Below are 22,161 nucleotides of genomic sequence, written 5' to 3' on the forward strand. Positions count from 1 at the left end.
TCTTCGAGGTCAGTTCTGTGAGGGGCCCCACAATACTCCCATAGTTCTTGATGAAGCGTCGGTAGTACCCCGTGAGTCCCAAGAAGGCTCGGACGGCGGTCTGGGTGACCGGGGGCTCCCAAGCTGTGATGGCGTCGATCTTAGGTTGGAGGGGAGCCACTTGGCCGCTCCCCACTTGATGTCCTAGATAGGTCACGGACCCCTGGCCTATCTGACATTTGCTGGCTTTCACAGTTAGTCCGGCCCGCCGGAGGGCCGTCAGGACCTCCCAGAGGTGTTTCAGGTGCTCGGCCCAGTGAGGGCTGTAGACGGCAATGTCGTCTAGATAGGCGGCACTGAATGCTTCCAGCCCCGCCAGCACTTTATTTACTAGTCTCTGGAAGGTGGCCGGGGCGTTTTTCATGCCGAAGGGCATCACTTTGAATTGAAAGTGTCCATCGGGTGTTGAGAAGGCCGATCGCTCCTGGGCGCCGGGGGTGAGGCCGATTTGCCAATATCCGGCTGTGAGGTCGAAGGTACTGAGGTATTTGGCGGCTCCTAGGCGGTCGATGAGTTCGTCGGCCCGGGGGATGGGATGTGCGTCGGTTCTGGTAACAGCATTTAGCCCCCTGTAGTCAACGCAAAACCGGAGTTCTGGAGGGGTGCCAGGTGCGGCTGCTTTGGGGACCAGGACAACTGGGCTGGCCCAGGGGCTGCTAGAGGGTTCGATTACCCCCAGGGTCAGCATTTTGGTCACTTCCGTCTGGATACATGCCCGAACTCGTTCGGGGACCCGGTAGGCCCGGTGTCGCACTGGCTGGCTGTCCCCGGTGTCGACGTCGTGGACGCACCACCGGGTAACCCCGGGAGTGAGGGAGAACAGGTCTGTGAATTGCCCCAACAGCTTTTGGCAGTCTCTGCGCTGCGCGGGGGTCAAGTTGGGGAGAGAGAGATCCCCTCGACGGAGCCGTCCTTCTCAGCGCACTTTAGCAGGTCGGGCAGGGGCTCGGAGTCGTCTTCTACCCCATCGTCGGTAGCTAGCAGCAGGCTCAGTTCGGTGCGAGCAAAATGAGGTTTGAGCCGATTGGCGTGTAGGACCCGGAGGGGGTTCCGGGGGGACTCCAGGTCCACGAGGTAGGTGACGGGGCTCTTGCGCTCGATCACTTTAAAGGGGCCCGCCCATTTGTCCTGGAGGGCACAAGGTTCGACCGGGGACATGACCCAGACCTGCTGGCCCGGCTCGAACTCGATGGATGAAGAGTTCTGGTCATACCAGCGTTTCATGTCCTCCTGACTGGCCTCCAGGTTGGCCTCAGCAAGGGCCCGGAATTTCCGAGTCTGGTTTCGGAGGGTCAGGAGGTACCGGTAGACATCCGGCGGTGCGTTTTGGACTGCAGTTTCCCAGCCTTCTTTGACCAAGCTGAGAGGACCTCGGACAGGGTGCCCGTACAATAGTTCGAAGGGGCTGAACCCCAGAGACTTCTGGGGCACCTCTCGATAGGCAAACAGGAGGCAGGGCAGCAGGACATCCCATTTGCGGCGGAGGGGCTCTTCTAGGCCCTGGATCATCCCCTTGAGTGTTCGTTTAAACCGCTCCACAAGTCCATTCCCTTGGGGGTGATACGGGGTGGTGAATTTATACGTGACCCCGCACTGTTGCCACAGGGACCGCATGTATTTCGATATAAAGTTTGTGCCCCGGTCGCTCACGACTTCCCGGGGGAACCCTACTCTGGAGAAGATCCCCATCAGTGCCCGGCCCACTACGGGGGCCATGATGGTTCGGAGGGGGATGGCCTCAGGATAGCGGGTGGCGTGGTCCACCAGGACAAGAATGAAGCAATGCCCTTGCGAGGTTTGGGGGTCCAGGGGCCCCACAATGTCGATCCCCACTCGCTCGAAGGGGGTGGTCACCACTGGAAAAGGTTGGAGCGGGGCCTTCACCTTCCCCCCGCTCTTTCCGCTGGCTTGGCATGTCGGGCAGGTGCGGCAGTGGTTGTGCACATCGTTGTGCATTTTCGGCCAATAGAAGTGGGTCACCAGGCGGCTGTAAGTTTTGTCCTGCCCCAGGTGCCCGGCGAGGGGCACATCGTGTGCCAGGTTCAAAAGGAAGTCTCTGAATCGTAGGGGGACCACTAACACTCGGCTGGCCCCCAGCTCGGCAATTTTCTGTTCACTGTACAGGAGGCTGTGGTCCCAGTAGACCCAGTGGGACCCCGAGGCGTCCCCGGTAGCTTGGGCGGTAGCTTGCTGTCGGGTCCCCTCGAGGGAAGGGCAGACCTTTTGTTCCTGCCGTAATTGTTCTCGGGTGGGACCACCCTCCTGTCGCCATTGTGCGAGTTCGGGTATGTCGTGGAGCTCGTGGCTGTCTTCGCGGTCGGGCTCGGATGGCCTGAGCTCGGAGTCGGATTCTACATCGACTGCGGGTGGCGGTGGCTCGGGCCACTCCGGCTCTTCGGTCGGGACGGCCTCGGTCGCCGCCGGGGCTCGGGCTGCCATAGATCGGGTCGTCGCACAGACCCACTCGGGTAGTCCCATCATGCCGAGATGTTCTCTCCGCTCGACTTGGGCCCAGGGGGAGCTCTCGAGGTCGTTCCCGAGGAGGCAGTCCACGGGGGCGTCGTCCCGGACGGTCACTTTGAGGGTACCCGACACCCCCCCCATTCGAAGGGGATCCGGGCCATCTGGCACAGGGCCTCGGAATTGTCGGCGGCCCTCACGGGGCATCGTACGTTTGGTATGATCTGTTCGGGGGTCACCAAGTGGCAGCGGACGGCCGTCACACTGGCTCCCGTGTCTCGGAGGGCTTCAGTCCGTCGTCCATTGATGTGGACCCACTGACGGTATTTTCGAGTGTTGCTCGGTAGCGGGGCCTGGGGAACCATGTCTCTTTGGCCCAGGCAGGCTAGGGCCATGGCGGCCGGTTCATATTCAGTCTGATCTTCCTCGTAGACCTCTTCGTCTTCTTCTCCCCCCTCTCCCAGGGCTGCAGCAGCGAACTGGCGGGCCGGAGGCCCCGTGATGCCGGGGCGCTGGTTCATGGGGCAGAGGGGGTCACTGGCATAGTGACCTGGCCGCTGGCATATGTGGCAAGTAATGTTCGGGCGGGGCCCCGGCCGGGCTGGGGGGGTCCCTCTTCCGAGCATGGAGGGCGAAGTGTTATTCTGGGGGGACCCCCGAGGTGGACTCCGGCCCGGGCCCGGCGGGAAGTCTCGGTTCCGGTTCTGGCCCCCTCCGCCGCCACGTTGGCGGAAATGCCCCTGGCCGTTCCGTCCCGTCTCTCCGATCGGGGTCCGGGGGACCCGGGTGCTTACCCATCGATCGGCCTCGATGGCGAGTTTCCGGGGCTCGGTCAGCTTGCTGTCGAGAAGATGCTGTCTGAGCTCGACAAAGCAGTTGTTGGAGAGGTGCTCCCAAACTATGAGGTCAAACAGCTGCTCGTAGGTGGACACCTTGCTGCCCTTTATCCATCCTTCCAGGGCCCTGCTATAAAAGTTCACGTACTCCACCCACGTGGTACCGGGGATCTTCTTGCAGTCTCTGAATCTCTGCCGGTACATCTTGGGGGTGAGGCCATACCGGATGAGCAGGGCGTCCTTCATGTGGTCATAGGAGGACATTACGTCGTCGGCCAGGTCTAGCAGGGTATCTCTTCCTTCGCTGACAAATCTCCCCCATAAGCCGGCACCCCAGTCTTGTCGCGGGATGCGGTGCGCGGTCATGGCCACTTCGTACGCCTTGAACCATTGCTGGATGTCTTCATTCTTGTAGTACTCCTTGACGACATCTTTCGGGATGTGGACCTTTGGGTCGGCAGGAGATGGAGGGTTCCGGGTCACTGCGGCGCCCGCCCCTTCGATCTTGGCTTTGATCTCTAGCTCTTTGAGGCCACGCTCGTGTTCGTACGTGAGTTTTTTTTCTTCCAGTTCTCTTTGCCTTCGCCTCTCTTCCAGATCACCCTCTAATCGTAGTTGCTCGATGGCCATTTTCTTTTCTGCTAGTTGAATTTCCCCGTCCAGCCGGAGTCGGGCGAGCTCTAGTTCATGGAGCCGACTCCTTTCTCGCTCTCGGGCATCTGCGTGCGAGAGGCCCGGTTCCCTGTTGGCTGTCATTTCTTCCACAGGGGCTATGACGGTACTCGCGGGTACTTCTATGACAATGTCATCGTTAGTTTGGGGTGGGGTCTCTCTGGTCTCCACCCAGGTTTGTAGCGCTTCTTTAAAATCGTCTTTTGTGCTTAGTCCGGTGGTAGCGATACCCAAGTCTTTGCAAAATTGTTTCAGTTCTTTATGGGTGTACTCCTCTAATCGTTCCTTCTGGAATTCTGTGGTCGTTCCGGCTTCCTTAGTACTCATGGTTGCTGCGTGCCTCTGTTAGTAGCGACCAGTTACTTGCTGTACGATTTGCGCGGGCTCGGATCCCGTCGCTTGCCACCAATGTTGGAAAGGCTATCCCAGGGGAGACAGAAGATGTCTGACTGCCCACCCCGAGACGGCCCTCTCTGCTTCGAATAGGCCGAGCGCCGTAGGGAGGCCTCCTTGGCGAGGCTCCTCTCCTACAATCGTAACAGCGGAGTAATCACACTACCACAGATGGACACCACACGCAGGGATATTCTGAAGAATCTTTATATAAGCAACGAAGGCACGTTTCAGCCTCACACAGGGATCGAGGGATCCGTAAAGTCTTGGTCTCTAGGAACAAAAGAAGGGGTAGCGGGACAGTCTTGGCACCCACTGGTGCGGGGATAGTTCAAGGGGTTCAGGCCGCGACAGCGTCAGCAGGGCCTCGTTGATAGTTCAGCTTGGTCAGGCCGCGACAGCGTCAGCAGGGCCTCGAAGGTGGTTCAGCTTGGTCAGGCCGCGACAGCGTCAGCAGGGCCTCGAAGGTGGTTCAGCTTAGTCAGGCCGCGACAGCGTCAGCAGGGCCTCGAAGGTGGTTCAGCTTGGTCAGGCCGCGACAGCGTCAGCAGGGCCTCGAAGGTGGTTAAGCTTGGTCAGGCCGCGACAGCGTCAGCAGGGCCTCGAAGGTTCCAGGTACAAGAGTTCAGATAAGGATCAGCCGCGACGAGGTCAGCAGGGCTTCGACTCCTAGATACAACTGCCGTCCTAATCCAGGGCTGGCCCAGATATAGGACTGGAGTCCTTTGATGTCCGGACCCTCGCGCCTGGGGGTCAGAGGGGCCGGGATGAAGGTGTCCAGACACCCAGCAGGGGGGTGGAGCCAGCGCCCAGGGAGGTTGGAGGGCGATTGATACCAGGCGTCCGTGGACTGCTGGAGGGCCATCGAAACGTGGCTCAGTGGTTAGAGGCGGCAGACCCGGAAGCTGAGATCGGCTGTGGACCTGGGTTCGATTCCCCGCCTCGGCGGGTCTCGGGCTCAAAATTCCACGGACTCGATAATTCTCGTTCCGGTGCCTACTCGACTCACGGGGTCACACTCTGCGACTCTGGGCAATAACTTGCTTAATCTCCACTACGGCCCCTCGCGGCGGGATGCCTGGCTTTCACCTTGTGGACACCCTGCCGGGGTATCTCACAGGGGAATACCAGGACGGGTTCCCTAAGCAAGCGCTTAGATACCGTGTCGGTGATTTGCGCTATATAAATACATGTACATGTACAAACCCCCCTCCTCCGGGATCCGCCAAGTGGCCACTCTACCACCTGGGAGGATCTTGGTGCCTCGATGTCGGGGCTTCGCTGGGGCCGGGCCAGGGCGGCTGCGGCCACGTGCTCGGGACGTGATGGGCCCAAGATGGCGTCGGCCCGGCGATGGTGGCCTGGCAGGGCCGCCAGACCGGCAGCGTTGGCGAGCATGGTCCGCCGGAATACTAGGAAGGGGGAGAGCCGTAGGTTGCCAGGGGCTGCCCTCGTGGAGGTTTCGTGAATGGTCACGTCCGGAGGGGTGACAGCAGGTCGATGGAGGGCCGAGGTCGTCCTGGGCCCGCCAGGCGGGAGGGGTCGGGCCACGCCACAAGGCCGTGTCCAACACTCAGGAAACAAAGATATCAAAAGCTCAGGAAACAAAGATATCAAAAGCTCAGGAAACAAGGATATCAAAGGCTCAGGAAACAAGGATTTCAAAAGCTCAGGAAACAAGGATATCGAAAGCTCAGGAAACAAGGATATCAAAAGCTCAGGAAACAAAGATATCAAAAGCTCAGGAAACAAGGATATCAAAAGCTCAGGAAACAAGGATATCGAAAGCTCAGGAAACAAGGATTTCAAAAGCTCAGGAAACAAGGATATCGAAAGCTCAGGAAACAAGGATATCGAAAGCTCAGGAAACAAGGATATCAAAAGCTCAGGAAACAAAGATATCAAAAGCTCAGGAAACAAGGATATCAAAAGCTCAGGAAACAAGGATATCGAAAGCTCAGGAAACAAGGATATCGAAAGCTCAGGAAACAAAGATATCAAAAGCTCAGGAAACAAGGATATCGAAAGCTCAGGAAACAAGGATATCAAAAGCTCAGGAAACCAGGATATCAAAAGCTCAGGAAACAAGTATATCAAAAGCTCAGGAAACAAGTATATCAAAAGCTCAGGAAACAAAGATATCAAAAGCTCAGGAAACAAGGATTTCAAAAGCTCAGGAAACAAGGATATCGAAAGCTCAGGAAACAAGGATATCGAAAGCTCAGGAAACAAAGATATCAAAAGCTCAGGAAACAAGGATATCGAAAGCTCAGGAAACAAGGATATCAAAAGCTCAGGAAACCAGGATATCAAAAGCTCAGGAAACAAGTATATCAAAAGCTCAGGAAACAAGTATATCAAAAGCTCAGGAAACAAAGATATCAAAAGCTCAGGAAACAAGGATTTCAAAAGCTCAGGAAACAAAGATATCAAAAGCTCAGGAAACAAGTATATCAAAAGCTCAGGAAACAAAGATATCAAAAGCTCAGGAAACAAGGATTTCAAAAGCTCAGGAAACAAAGATATCAAAAGCTCAGGAAACAAGGATATTGAAAGCTCAGGAAACCAGGATATCAAAGGCTCAGGAAACCAGGATATGAAAAGCTCAGGAAACAAGGATTTCAAATGCTCAGGAAACAAGGATATCAAAAGCTCAGGAAACCAGGATATCAAAAGCTCAGGAAACAAAGATATCAAAAGCTCAGGAAACAAGGATTTCAAAAGCTCAGGAAACAAGGGTATCAAAGGCTCAGGAAACAAGGGTCAGTCTCACCGGAACACAGCTACAAAGACCAACCTTGGCCTGAAGGGAGTTGGGGCTTAAAAGAGCTCGCATTACTCATGCGCATCAGGTGTGAGCAGGCTAGCAGCAGCCAGCCACAGGTGAGCTACATTCCTCCACCCATCCTTGGCCTACAGGGGTGGAGACAAAGCAGTGAACAGGGAATTATAGGTAATGGAGTTTCCCGCATGAGCAGACTGGCTTCCACAAAACCCGGCATGAACTCCGAAATGGATGGCAATTTTAAAGTAGAGTCTAATGACTGTAAGTCAGTTTAGGTATGAAAGAGAGGGACTGGAAGCTTATTAGAACACTGGAAAGTCCCACAATTCGTTCCCCTGGCAGGGAGCAGACGGTGCCAATGAGTCAATAGTCCCCGCCACCAACCCTCTGAGAGCGAGCAATGTATGCAGGCCCATCCCAGGGATTTACACCAGTACCACCACGGCTGCACCCAACAAGGACCCATCAATACTACTGCAAGTAAACACAGAAAGAGTCAACAGTCTCCACCAGCCCAACTGTAGCACGCCTGCGGCCAGCAGTCCGATGGACCCAAGCCCTACCAGTGTACGACAACTCGCTCTCTGCACTAATAGCACATGCAGCAGTTTACACAGTGAAGCAGCAACTACACCCTTACCTGCATCTGTCACCAGCAAGGAAAGCGCGGGAAGGAAAGAGAAGAGACATTTGCACAGTGATAGAGGTCGTAGGCATCTCACCCACCACCCAGCACCTTTGTGGTACCTTGCCCCTCCCTCTGCCCCACAGTGTGGCCCCTACCTGGCCCTGCAGCTGCTCCTCTTCCTGGGTGGAGAACTCTGTCCGGCAGTGCAGGGGCACGTCCATCTGGGCCACAATGCCCCTCATAGAGTCCATCATGGCGTCACACTGCTCCGGTGAGACTACCCCTTCCAGTACCAAGAAGCCATCCTCCTGGAACTACAAGAGGAACAACAGTGCAATGTTAACAACAGCGTCCACTGAGTCCTAAAGGAAGCAAGTCTACAGTAAGAGTATCACAGCAAAGGGTGTCGAAGACCTGCGCCCTCACACATACTGCCAGCTCACACCTACAGCCTCACACATGCTGCCAGCTCACACCTACAGCCTCACACATGCTGCCAGATCACACCTACAGCCTCACACATGCTGCCAGATCACACCTACAGCCTCAGCCCTGCTGCCAGATCACACCTACAGCCTCAGCCCTGCTGCCAGATCACACCTACAGCCTCAGCCCTGCTGCCAGCTCACACCTACAGCCCCAGCCCTGCTGCCAGCTCACACCTACAGCCTCACACATGCTGCCAGCTCACACCTACAGCCTCACACATGCTGCCAGCTCACACCTACAGCCTCACACATGCTGCCAGATCACACCTACAGCCTCAGCCCTGCTGCCAGATCACACCTACAGCCTCAGCCCTGCTGCCAGATCACACCTACAGCCTCAGCCCTGCTGCCAGCTCACACCTACAGCCCCAGCCCTGCTGCCAGCTCACACCTACAGCCTCACACATGCTGCCAGCTCACACCTACAGCTTCACACATGCTGCCAGCTCACACCTACAGCCTCACACATGCTGCCAGCTCACACCTACAGCGTCAGCCCTGCTGCCAGATCACACCTACAGCCTCAGCCCTGCTGCCAGCTCACACCTACAGCCTCAGCCCTGCTCCCAGATCACACCTACAGCCTCAGCCTTGCTGCCACATAAGACCTACAGCCACAGCACTGCTGCCAGCTCACACCTACAGCCCCAGCCCTGCTGCCAGATCACACCTACAGCCTCAGCCCTGCTGCCAGATCATACCTACAGCCCCAGCACTGCTGCCAGATCACACCTACACCCTCGCACATGCTGCCAGATCACACCTACAGCCTCACACATGCTGCCAGATCACACCTACAGCCTCACACATGCTGCCAGATCACACCTACAGCCTCACACATGCTGCCAGATCACACCTACAGCCTCGCCCATGCTGCCAGATCACACCTACAGCCTCACACATGCTGCCAGATCACACCTACAGCCTCGCACATGCTGCCAGATCACACCTACAGCCTCGCACATGCTGCCAGATCACACCTACAGCCTCAGCCCTGCTCCCAGATCACACCTACAGCCTCAGCCCTGCTGCCACATCACACCTACAGCCTCACACATGCTGCCAAATCACACCTACAGCCTCAGCCCTGCTCCCAGATCACACCTACAGCCCCAGCACTGCTGCCAGATCACACCTACAGCCTCACACATGCTGCCAGATCACACCTACAGCCTCAGCCCTGCTCCCAGATCACACCTACAGCCTCAGCCCTGCTGCCAGATCACACCTACATCTTCAGCCCTGCTGCCAGATCACACCTACAGCCTCACACATGCTGCCAGATCACACCTACAGCCTCACACATGCTGCCAGATCACACCTACAGCCTAACACATGCTGCCAGATCACACCTACAGCCTCACACATGCTGCCAGATCACACCTAGAGTCACAGCACTGCTGCCAGATCACACCTACAGCCTCACACATGCTGCCAGATCACACCTAGAGTCACAGCACTGCTGCCAGATCACACCTACAGCCCCAGCACTGCTGCCAGATCACACCTACAGCCTCACACATGCTGCCAGATCACACCTACAGCCTCACACATGCTGCCAGATCACACCTACAACCCCAGCAATGCTGCCAGCTCACACCTACAGCCCCAGCACTGCTGCCAGATCACACCTACAGCCTCACACATGCTGCCAGATCACACCTAGAGTCACAGCACTGCTGCCAGATCACACCTACAGCCCCAGCACTGCTGCCAGATCACACCTACAGCCTCACACATGCTGCCAGATCACACCTACAACCCCAGCAATGCTGCCAGCTCACACCTACAGCCTCAGCACTGCTGCCAGCTCACACCTACAGCTTCAGCACTGCTGCCAGATCACACCTACAGCCTCAGCACTGCTGCCAGCTCACACCTACAGCCTCAGCACTGCTGCCAGCTCACACCTACAGCTTCAGCAATGCTGCCAGATCACACCTACAGCCTCAGCACTGCTGCCAGATCACACCTACAGCCTCACACATGCTGCCAGATCACACCTACAGCCTCAGCCCTGCTGCCAGATCACACCTACAGCCTCACACATGCTGCCAGATCACACCTGCAGCCTCAGCCCTGCTGCCAGATCAAACCTACAGCCTCACACATGCTGCCAGATCACACCTACAGCCTCACACATGCTGCCAGATCACACCTACAGCCTCGCACATGCTGCCAGATCACACCTACAGCCTCACACATGCTGCCAGATCACACCTACAGCCTCACACATGCTGCCAGATCACACCTACAGCGTCAGCCCTGCTGCCAGATCACACCTACAACCTCAGCCCTGCTGCCACATCACACCTACAGCCTCAGCACTGCTGCCAGATCACACCTACAGCCTCAGCACTGCTGCCAGATCACACCTACAGCCTCACACATGCTGCCAGATCACACCTACAGCCTCACACATGCTGCCAGATCACACCTACAGCCTCGCACATGCTGCCAGATCACACCTACAGCCTCGCACATGCTGCCAGATCACACCTACAGCCTCACACATGCTGCCAGATCACACCTACAGCCTCAGCCCTGCTGCCAGATCACACCTACAGCCTCACACATGCTGCCAGATCACACCTACAGCCTCAGCCCTGCTGCCAGATCAAACCTACAGCCTCACACATGCTGCCAGATCACACCTACAGCCTCACACACGCTGCCAGATCACACCTACAGCCTCGCACATGCTGCCAGATCACACCTACAGCCTCGCCCATGCTGCCAGATCACACCTACAGCCTCACACATGCTGCCAGATCACACCTACAGCCTCACACATGCTGCCAGATCACACCTACAGCCTCGCACATGCTGCCAGATCACACCTACAGCCTCACACATGCTGCCAGATCACACCTACAGCCTCAGCCCTGCTCCCAGATCACACCTACAGCCTCAGCCCTGCTGCCACATCACACCTACAGCCTCGCACATGCTGCCAAATCACACCTACAGCCTCAGCCCTGCTCCCAGATCACACCTACAGCCTCAGCCCTGCTGCCAGATCACACCTACATCTTCAGCCCTGCTGCCAGATCACACCTACAGCCTCACACATGCTGCCAGATCACACCTACAGCCTCACACATGCTGCCAGATCACACCTACAGCCTAACACATGCTGCCAGATCACACCTACAGCCTCACACATGCTGCCAGATCACACCTAGAGTCACAGCACTGCTGTCAGATCACACCTACAGCCTCACACATGCTGCCAGATCACACCTAGAGTCACAGCACTGCTGCCAGATCACACCTACAGCCCCAGCACTGCTGCCAGATCACACCTACAGCCTCACACATGCTGCCAGATCACACCTACAACCCCAGCAATGCTGCCAGCTCACACCTACAGCCCCAGCACTGCTGCCAGATCACACCTACAGCCTCACACATGCTGCCAGATCACACCTAGAGTCACAGCACTGCTGCCAGATCACACCTACAGCCCCAGCACTGCTGCCAGATCACACCTACAGCCTCACACATGCTGCCAGATCACACCTACAACCCCAGCAATGCTGCCAGCTCACACCTACAGCCTCAGCACTGCTGCCAGCTCACACCTACAGCTTCAGCACTGCTGCCAGATCACACCTACAGCCTCACACATGCTGCCAGATCACACCTACAGCCTCAGCCCTGCTGCCAGATCACACCTACAGCCTCACACATGCTGCCAGATCACACCTACAGCCTCAGCCCTGCTGCCAGATCAAACCTACAGCCTCACACATGCTGCCAGATCACACCTACAGCCTCACACATGCTGCCAGATCACACCTACAGCCTCGCACATGCTGCCAGATCACACCTACAGCCTCACACATGCTGCCAGATCACACCTACAGCGTCAGCCCTGCTGCCAGATCACACCTACAACCTCAGCCCTGCTGCCACATCACACCTACAGCCTCAGCACTGCTGCCAGATCACACCTACAGCCTCAGCACTGCTGCCAGATCACACCTACAACCCCAGCACTGCTGCCAGATCACACCTACAGCCCCAGCACTGCTGCCAGATCACACCTACAGCCCCAGCACTGCTGCCAGATCACACCTACAGCGTCAGCCCTGCTGCCAGATCACACCTACAGCCACAGCACTGCTGCCAGATCACACCTACAGCCGCAGCACTACTGTGAGCTCACACCTACAGCCCCAGCACTGCTGCCAGATCACACCTACAGCCTCAGCACTGCTGCCAGATCACACCTACAGCCTCAGCACTGCTGCCAGATCACACCTACAGCCTCACACATGCTGCCAGATCACACCTACAGCCTCAGCCCTGCTGCCAGATCACACCTACAGCCTCAGCCCTGCTGCCAGATCACACCTACAGCCACAGCACTGCCGCCAGATCACACCTACAGCCTCACACCTGCTGCCAGATCACACCTACAGCCCCAGCAGTGCTGCCAGATCACACCTACAGCCCCAGCACTGCTGCCAGATCACACCTACAGCCTCAGCCCTGCTGCCAGATCACACCTACAGCCCCAGCCCTGCTGCCAGATCACAGCTACAGTCTCACACATGCTGCCAGATCACACCTACAGCCTCGCACATGCTGCCAGAGCACACCTACAGCCTCAGCACTGCTGCCAGATCACACCTACAGCCCCAGCACTGCTGCCAGATCACGCCTACAGCCCCAGCACTGCTGCCAGATCACACCTACAGCCCCAGCACTGCTGCCACATCACAGCTACAGCCTCAGCCCTGCTGCCAGATCACAGCTACAGCCTCACACATGCTGCCAGATCACACCTACAGCCTCGCACATGCTGCCAGATCACACCTACAGCCTCACACATGCTGCCAGCTCACACCTACAGCCTCAGCCCTGCTGCCAGCTCACACTACAGCCTCAGCCCTGCTGCCAGATCACACCTACAGCCCCAGCCCTGCTGCCAGCTCACACCTACAGCCTCAGCCCTGCTCCCAGATCACACCTACAGCCTCAGCACTGCTGCCAGATCACACCTACAGCCTCAGCACTGCTGCCAGATCACACCTACAGCCCCAGCACTGCTGCCAGATCACGCCTACAGCCCCAGCATTGCTGCCAGATCACACCTACAGCCACAGCCCTGCTGCCAGATCACACCTACAGCCCCAGCACTGCTGCCAGATCACACCTACAGCCCCAGCACTGCTGCCAGATCATACCTACAGCCCCAGCACTGCTGCCAGATCACACCTACAGCCCCAGCACTGCTGCCAGATCACACCTACAGCCCCAGCACTGCTGCCAGATCACACCTACAGCCCCAGCACTGCTGCCAGATCACACCTACAGCCTCACACATGCTGCCACATCACAGCTACAGCCACAGCCCTGCTGCCAGATCACACCTACAGCCTCACACATGCTGCCAGATCACACCTACAGCCTCACACATGCTGCCAGATCACACCTACAGCCTCACACATGCTGCCAGATCACACCTACAGCCCCAGCACTGCTGCCAGATCACACCTACAGCCCCAGCACTGCTCCCAGATCACACCTACAGCCCCAGCACTGCTGCCAGATCACACCTACAGCCCCAGCACTGCTGCCAGATCACACCTACAGCCTCACACATGCTGCCACATCACAGCTACAGCCTCACTCATGCTGCCAGATCACAGCTACAGCCCCAGCACTGCTGTCAGATCACACCTACAGCCTCGCACATGCTGCCAGAGCACACCTACAGCCTCAGCACTGCTGCCAGATCACACCTACAGCCCCAGCACTGCTGCCAGATCACGCCTACAGCCCCAGCATTGCTGCCAGATCACACCTACAGCCACAGCCCTGCTGCCAGATCACACCTACAGCCCCAGCACTGCTGCCAGATCACACCTACAGCCCCAGCCCTGCTGCCAGCTCACACCTACAGCCTCACACATGCTGCCAGCTCACACCTACAGCTTCACACATGCTGCCAGATCACACCTACAGCCCCAGCACTGCTCCCAGATCACACCTACAGCCCCAGCATTGCTGCCAGATCACACCTAAAGCCACAGCACTGCTGCCAGATCACACCTACAGCCTCAGCCCTGCTGCCAGATCACACCTACAGCCTCAGCACTGCTGCCAGATCACACCTACAGCCCCAGCACTGCTGCCAGATCACGCCTACAGCCCCAGCATTGCTGCCAGATCACACCTACAGCCACAGCCCTGCTGCCAGATCACACCTACAGCCTCACACATGCTGCCAGAGCACACCTACAGCCTCAGCCCTGCTCCCAGATCACACCTACAGCCTCAGCCCTGCTGCCAGATCACACCTACAGCCTCAGCCCTGCTGCCAGATCACAGCTACAGCCTCAGCCCTGCTGCCAGATCACACCTACAGCCTCACACATGCTGCCACATCACAGCTACAGCCTCAGCCCTGCTCCCAGATCACACCTACAGCCTCACACATGCTGCCAGATCACACCTACAGCCTCAGCCCTGCTCCCAGATCACACCTACAGCCTCAGCCCTGCTGCCAGATCACACCTACAGCCTCAGCACTGCTGCCAGATCACACCTACAGCCTCACACATGCTGCCAGCTCACACCTACAGCCTCAGCACTGCTGCCAGATCACACCTACAGCCTCACACATGCTGCCAGATCACACCTACAGCCTAACACATGCTGCCAGATCACACCTACAGCCTCACACCTGCTGCCAGATCACACCTACAGCCCCAGCAGTGCTGCCAGATCACGCCTACAGCCCCAGCATTGCTGCCAGATCACACCTACAGCCACAGCCCTGCTGCCAGATCACACCTACAGCCTCACACATGCTGCCAGATCACACCTACAGCCTCACAAATGCTGCCAGATCACACCTACAGCCCCAGCACTGCTGCCAGATCACACCTACAGCCCCAGCACTGCTCCCAGATCACACCTACAGCCCCAGCACTGCTGCCAGATCACACCTACAGCCCCAGCACTGCTGCCAGATCACACCTACAGCCTCACACATGCTGCCACATCACACCTACAGCCTCACAAATGCTGCCAGATCACACCTACAGCCCCAGCACTGCTGCCAGATCACACCTACAGCCCCAGCACTGCTGCCAGATCACACCTACAGCCCCAGCACTGCTGCCAGATCACACCTACAGCCCCAGCACTGCTGCCAGATCACACATACAGCCTCACACATGCTGCCAGATCACACCTACAGCCTCACACATGCTGCCAGATCACACCTACAGCCTCACAAATGCTGCCAGATCACACCTACAGCCCCAGCACTGCTGCCAGATCACACCTACAGCCCCAGCACTGCTCCCAGATCACACCTACAGCCCCAGCACTGCTGCCAGATCACACCTACAGCCCCAGCACTGCTGCCAGACCACACCTACAGCCTCACACATGCTGCCACATCACAGCTACAGCCTCAGCCCTGCTGCCAGATCACACCTACAGCCTCAGCACTGCTGTCAGATCACACCTACAGCCCCAGCAATGCTGCCAGATCACACCTACAGCCCCAGCAATGCTGCCAGATCACACCTACAGCCTCACACATGCTGCCAGATCACACCTACAGCCTAACACATGCTGCCAGATCACACCCACAGCCTCAGCCCTGCTCCCAGATCACACCTACAGCCTCAGCCCTGCTGCCAGATCACACCTACAGCCTCAGCCCTGCTGCCAGATCACACCTACAGCCACAGCCCTGCTGCCAGATCACACCTACAGCCTCAGCCCTGCTCCCAGATCACACCTACAGCCCCAGCACTGCTGCCAGATCACACCTACAGCCCCAGCACTGCTGCCAGATCACACCTACAGCCTCAGCCCTGCTCCCAGATCACACCTACAGCCTCAGCCCTGCTGCCACATCACACCTACAGCCCCAGCACTGCTGCCAGATCACACCTACAGCCTCACACATGCTGCCAGATCACACCTACAGCCCCAGCACTGCTGCCAGATCACACCTACAGCCTCACACATGCTGCCAGATCACACCTACAGCCCCAGCACTGCTGCCAGATCACACCTACAGCCTCAGCACTGCTGCCAGCTCACACCTACAGCCTCAGCACTGCTGCCAGATCACAGCTACAGCCACAGCACTGCTGCCAGATCACACCTACAGCCCCAGCACTGCTGCCAGATCACACCTACAGCCTCAGCCCTGCTTCCAGCTCACACCTACAGCCACAGCACTGCTGCCAGATCACACCTACAGCCTCAGCACTGCTGCCAGATCACACCTACAGCCTCAGCCCTGCTGCCAGATCACACCTACAGCCTGACACATGCTGCCAGCTCACACCTACAGCCACAGCACTGCTGCCAGATCTCACCTACAGCCCCAGCACTGCTGCCAGATCACACCTACAGCCTCAGCCCTGCTGCCAGATCACACCTACAGCCTCCGCCCCAGCACCCCCGCCTCAGCCCAGGGCCCCTGACATGTGCGCCTCTTACCGTCCTGGTCTGGGCCCCTGTGATTGGCGCTGTGAGTCGCATTTTGGAATCCCGGCTTCTCCTCTGACTCACGGCGCTATCCTCGCGTGCTGGGGACCCAAAGACAAGAAAGAGTCACACACTGAGATGGACAGGAGGGGTCTGTGAAGGGACGGGAGGGGTCTGTGAAGGGACGGGAGGGGTCTGTGGAAGGGACAGGAGGGGTCTGTGAAGGGACAGGAGGGGTCTGTGGAAGGGACAGGAGGGGGTGGGGAAGGGACAGGAGGGTCTGTGGAAGGGACAGGAGGGGTCTGTGAAGGGACAGGAGGGGTCTGTGGAAGGGACAGGAGGGGGTGGGGAAGGGACAGGAGGGTCTGTGGAAGGGACAGGAGGGGGTGGGGAAGGGACAGGAGGGTCTGTGGAAGGGACAGGAGGGGTCTGTGGAAGGGACAGGAGGGGTCTGTGAAGGGACAGGAGGGGTCTGTGGAAGGGACAGGAGGGGGTGGGGAAGGGACAGGAGGGTCTGTGGAAGGGACAGGAGGGGTCTGTGGAAGGGGCAGGGAGAGGAGGGGTCTGTGGAAGGGACAGGAGGGGTCTGTGGAAGGGACAGGAGGGGTCTGTGGAAGGGACAGGGACAGGAGGGGTCTGTGAAAGGGACAGGAGGGGTCTGTGGAAGGGACAGGAGGGTCTGTGGAAGGGACAGGAGGGGTCTGTGGAAGGGACAGGAGGGGCCTGTGAAGGGACAGGAGGGGTCTGTGAAGGGACAGGAGGGTCTGTGAAGGGACAGGAGGGGTCTGTGGAAGGGACAGGGACAGGAGGAGTCTGAGGAAGGGACAGGAGGGGTCTGAGGAAGGGACAGGAGGGTCTGTGGAAGGGACAGGAGGGGTCTGTGAAGGGACAGGAGGAGTCTGTGAAGGGACAGGAGGGTCTGTGGAAGGGACAGGAGGGTTCTGTGGAAGGGACAGGGACAGGAGGGGTCTGAGGAAGGGACAGGAGGGGTCTGAGGAAGGGACAGGAGGGTCTGTGGAAGGGACAGGAGGGCCTGTGGAAGGGACAGGAGGGGTCTGTGAAGGGACAGGAGGGGTCTGTGAAGGGACAGGAGGGTCTGTGAAGGGACAGGAGGGGTCTGTGGGAGGGACAGGAGGGTTCTGTGGAAGGGACAGGGACAGGAGGGGTCTGAGGAAGGGACAGGAGGGGTCTGAGGAAGGGACAGGAGGGGTCTGTGGAAGGGACAGGAGGGTCTGTGAAGGGACAGGAGGGGTCTGTGGAAGGGTCAGGGACAGGAGGGGTCTGAGGAAGGGACAGGAGGGGTCTGTGGAAGGGACAGGGACAGGAGGGGTCTGAGGAAGGGACAGGAGGGGTCTGAGGAAGGGACAGGAGGGGTCTGTGGAAGGGACAGGAGGGTCTGTGAAGGGACAGGAGGGGTCTGTGAAGGGACAGGAGGGGTCTGAGGAAGGGACAGGAGGGGTCTGTGGAAGGGACAGGAGGGTCTGTGGAAGGGACAGGAGGGGTCTGTGAAGGGACAGGAGGGGTCTGAGGAAGGGACAGGAGGGGTCAGTGGAAGGGACAGGAGGGTTCTGTGGAAGGGACAGGAGGGGTCTGTGGAAGGGACAGGAGGGGTCGGTGAAGGGACGGGAGGGGTCTGTGGAAGGGACAGGAGGGGTCTGAGGAAGGGACAGGAGGGGTCTGAGGAAGGGACAGGAGGGGTCTGTGGAAGGGACAGGAGGGGTCTGTGAAGGGACAGGAGGGGTCTGTGAAGGGACAGGAGGGTCTGTGGAAGGGACAGGAGGGTTCTGTGGAAGGGACAGGAGGGGTCTGTGAAGGGGCAGGAGGGGTCTGAGGAAGGGAAAGGAGGGGTCTGTGAAGGGACAGGAGGGGTCTGAGGAAGGGACAGGAGGGGTCTGAGGAAGGGAAAGGAGGGGTCTGTGAAGGGACAGGAGGGGTCTGAGGAAGGGAAAGGAGGGGTCTGTGGAAGGGACAGGAGGGTTCTGTGGAAGGGACAGGAGGGGTCTGAGGAAGGGACAGGAGGGGTCTGTGGAAGGGACAGGAGGGTCTGTGGAAGGGACAGGAGGGTTATGTGGAAGGGACAGGAGGGGTCTGAGGAAGGGACAGGAGGGGTCTGTGGAAGGGACAGGAGGGGTCGGTGAAGGGACAGGAGGGGTCTGTGGAAGGGACAGGAGGGGTCTGAGGAAGGGACAGGAGGGGTCTGAGGAAGGGAAAGGAGGGGTCTGTGAAGGGACAGGAGGGGTCTGAGGAAGGGAAAGGAGGGGTCTGTGGAAGGGACAGGAGGGTTCTGTGGAAGGGACAGGAGGGGTCTGTGAAGGGACAGGAGGGGTCTGAGGAAGGGACAAGAGGGGTCTGTGGAAGGGACAGGAGGGTCTGTGGAAGGGACAGGAGGGTTCTGTGGAAGGGACAGGAGGGGTCTGAGGAAGGGACAGGAGGGGTCTGTGGAAGGGACAGGAGGGGTCGGTGAAGGGACAGGAGGGGTCTGTGGAAGGGACAGGAGGGGTCTGAGGAAGGGACAGGAGGGGTCTGAGGAAGGGACAGGAGGGGTCTGTGGAAGGGACAGGAGGGGTCTGTGAAGGGACAGGAGGGGTCTGTGAAGGGACAGGAGGGTCTGTGGAAGGGACAGGAGGGTTCTGTGGAAGGGACAGGAGGGGTCTGAGGAAGGGACAGGAGGGGTCTGTGGAAGGGACAGGAGGGTCTGTGGAAGGGACAGGAGGGTTCTGTGGAAGGGACAGGAGGGGTCTGAGGAAGGGATAGGAGGGGTCTGTGGAAGGGACAGGAGGGGTCGGTGAAGGGACAGGAGGGGTCTGTGGAAGGGACAGGAGGGGTCTGAGGAAGGGACAGGAGGGGTCTGAGGAAGGGACAGGAGGGGTCTGTGGAAGGGACAGGAGGGGTCTGTGAAGGGACAGGAGGGGTCTGTGGAAGGGACAGGAGGGGTCGGTGAAGGGACAGGAGGGGTCTGTGGAAGGGACAGGAGGGGTCTGAGGAAGGGACAGGAGGGGTCTGAGGAAGGGACAGGAGGGGTCTGTGGAAGGGACAGGAGGGTCTGTGGAAGGGACAGGAGGGTTCTGTGGAAGGGACAGTAGGGGTCTGTGGAAGGGACAGGAGGGGTCGGTGAAGGGACAGGAGGGGTCTGTGGAAGGGACAGGAGGGGTCTGAGGAAGGGACAGGAGGGGTCTGAGGAAGGGACAGGAGGGGTCTGTGGAAGGGACAGGAGGGGTCTGTGAAGGGACAGGAGGGGTCTGTGAAGGGACAGGAGGGTCTGTGGAAGGGACAGTAGGGTTCTGTGGAAGGGACAGGAGGGGTCTGTGAAGGGACAGGAGGGGTCTGAGGAAGGGAAAGGAGGGGTCTGTGAAGGGACAGGAGGGGTCTGAGGAAGGGACAGGAGGGGTCTGAGGAAGGGAAAGGAGGGGTCTGTGAAGGGACAGGAGGGGTCAGAGGCAGGGAAAGGAGGGGTCTGTGGAAGGGACAGGAGGGTTCTGTGGAAGGGACAGGAGGGGTCTGTGAAGGGACAGGAGGGGTCTGAGGAAGGGACAGGAGGGTCTGTGGAAGGGACAGGAGGGTCTGTGGAAGGGACAGGAGGGTTCTGTGGAAGGGACAGGAGGGGTCTGAGGAAGGGACAGGAGGGGTCTGTGGAAGGGACAGGAGGGGTCGGTGAAGGGACAGGAGGGGTCTGTGGAAGGGACAGGAGGGGTCTGAGGAAGGGACAGGAGGGGTCTGAGGAAGGGACAGGAGGGGTCTGTGGAAGGGACAGGAGGGGTCTGTGAAGGGACAGGAGGGGTCTGTGAAGGGACAGGAGGGTCTGTGGAAGGGACAGGAGGGTTCTGTGGAAGGGACAGGAGGGGTCTGAGGAAGGGACAGGAGGGGTCTGTGGAAGGGACAGGAGGGGTCTGTGAAGGGACAGGAGGGGTCTGTGAAGGGACAGGAGGGTCTGTGGAAGGGACAGGAGGGTTCTGTGGAAGGGACAGAAGGGGTCTGTGAAGGGACAGGAGGGGTCTGTGAAGGGACAGGAGGGGTCTGAGGAAGGGACAGGAGGGGTCTGAGGAAGGGAAAGGAGGGGTCTGTGAAGGGACAGGAGGGGTCTGAGGAAGGGAAATGAGGGGTCTGTGAAGGGACAGGAGGGGTCTGAGGAAGGGACAGGAGGGGTCTGTGGAAGGGACAGGAGGGTCTGTGGAAGGGACAGGAGGGTTCTGTGGAAGGGACAGGAGGGGTCTGAGGAAGGGACAGGAGGGGTCTGTGGAAGGGACAGGAGGGGTCGGTGAAGGGACAGGAGGGGTCTGTGGAAGGGACAGGAGGGGTCTGAGGAAGGGACAGGAGGGGTCTGAGGAAGGGACAGGAGGGGTCTGTGGAAGGGACAGGAGGGGTCTGTGAAGGGACAGGAGGGGTCTGTGAAGGGACAGGAGGGTCTGTGGAAGGGACAGGAGGGTTCTGTGGAAGGGACAGGAGGGGTCTGTGAAGGGACAGGAGGGGTCTGAGGAAGGGAAAGGAGGGGTCTGTGAAGGGACAGGAGGGGTCTGTGAAGGGACAGGAGGGGTCTGAGGAAGGGAAATGAGGGGTCTGTGAAGGGACAGGAGGGGTCTGAGGAAGAGAAAGGAGGGGTCTGTGAAGGGACAGGAGGGTTCTGTGGAAGGGACAGGAGGGGTCTGTGAAGGGACAGTGACAGGAGGGGTCTGAGGAAGGGACAGGAGGGGTCAGGCAGGCATGTAACACATCCCTGTGACAGGACAGTAGGATAGGCCGCCAGCACCGTGGCCTTGAAAGGGAAGGGCAGAGGGACAGCACAGAGAGGCCGCAGCCCTGCTCACCTCCTGCAGCACCGAGGCCTTGAAAGGGAAGGGCAGAGGGACAGCACAGAGAGGCCGCAGCCCTGCTCAGCACCGAGGCCTTGAAAAGGAAGGGCAGAGACAGTACAGTGAGGCCGCAGCCCTGCTCACCGCCTGCAGCACCGAGGCCTTGAAAGGAAAGGGCAGAGGGACAGCACAGAGAGGCCGCAGCCCTGCTCACCTCCTCCAGATCGGGGATTACAGCCCCAGAGAGCTTCAGAGCAGATTAGAGCCCGCCCAGCGCCAGCCTGGCCGGGCGGATAACGCCCCCCCCCCTCCCTCCTCACTCATTAACTTGTTATCCTCAGTGTTTCACCGAGGAGGCCTCTTTGGGGAGGGGCGGGGGTCAGAGTCTGTCAGGGCAGTAGAGGGGGGGCGTCAGACGAACGCCTGACGTCACCGAGGTTCACCACTGGGGGTGGGGGGGAAGAACCACGGAAGTCCTGGGGGTCGGGAGGAATCCCAGCTGCAGGAGGGGGCGGGAGAGAGGGCAGGAGTCATTTTTAGTTATTTATTTATTTATTTAATGCATTTTTGTGTTTCGTGGACTTTCCCCGGAGGTGTCAGAGGC

General features: G+C 58.7%; 1 protein-coding gene across 3 annotated transcripts in view; it reads right to left on the bottom strand.

Moving 5' to 3' along the window:
• The window catches only part of PHYHD1 (phytanoyl-CoA dioxygenase domain containing 1), a 135,541-nt gene extending 113,725 nt beyond the window's left edge, over window positions 1–21,816 (bottom strand). Inside the window, exons 1-3 of one of the 3 annotated variants that reach the window (XM_078641550.1) lie at window positions 21,772–21,816; window positions 16,783–16,871; window positions 7,969–8,127 (exon numbers count right to left, since the gene is read on the bottom strand). In XM_078641550.1, coding sequence (XP_078497676.1) covers window positions 7,969–8,127; window positions 16,783–16,824 — 201 coding nt within the window. In that variant the 5' untranslated portion in view covers window positions 16,825–16,871; window positions 21,772–21,816. Of the gene's footprint in view, window positions 1–7,968; window positions 8,128–16,782; window positions 16,872–21,572; window positions 21,655–21,701 lie in introns of those variants that run through there. The other 2 variants (XM_078641551.1, XM_078641549.1) reach the window with 2 other exon arrangements.
• Between the last annotated feature and the right edge of the window lie 345 nt (window positions 21,817–22,161).

The sequence above is a fragment of the Lissotriton helveticus genome, chromosome 5_1, assembly GCF_964261635.1.
Source record: "Lissotriton helveticus chromosome 5_1, aLisHel1.1, whole genome shotgun sequence".
Lineage (NCBI taxonomy): Eukaryota > Metazoa > Chordata > Amphibia > Caudata > Salamandridae > Lissotriton > Lissotriton helveticus.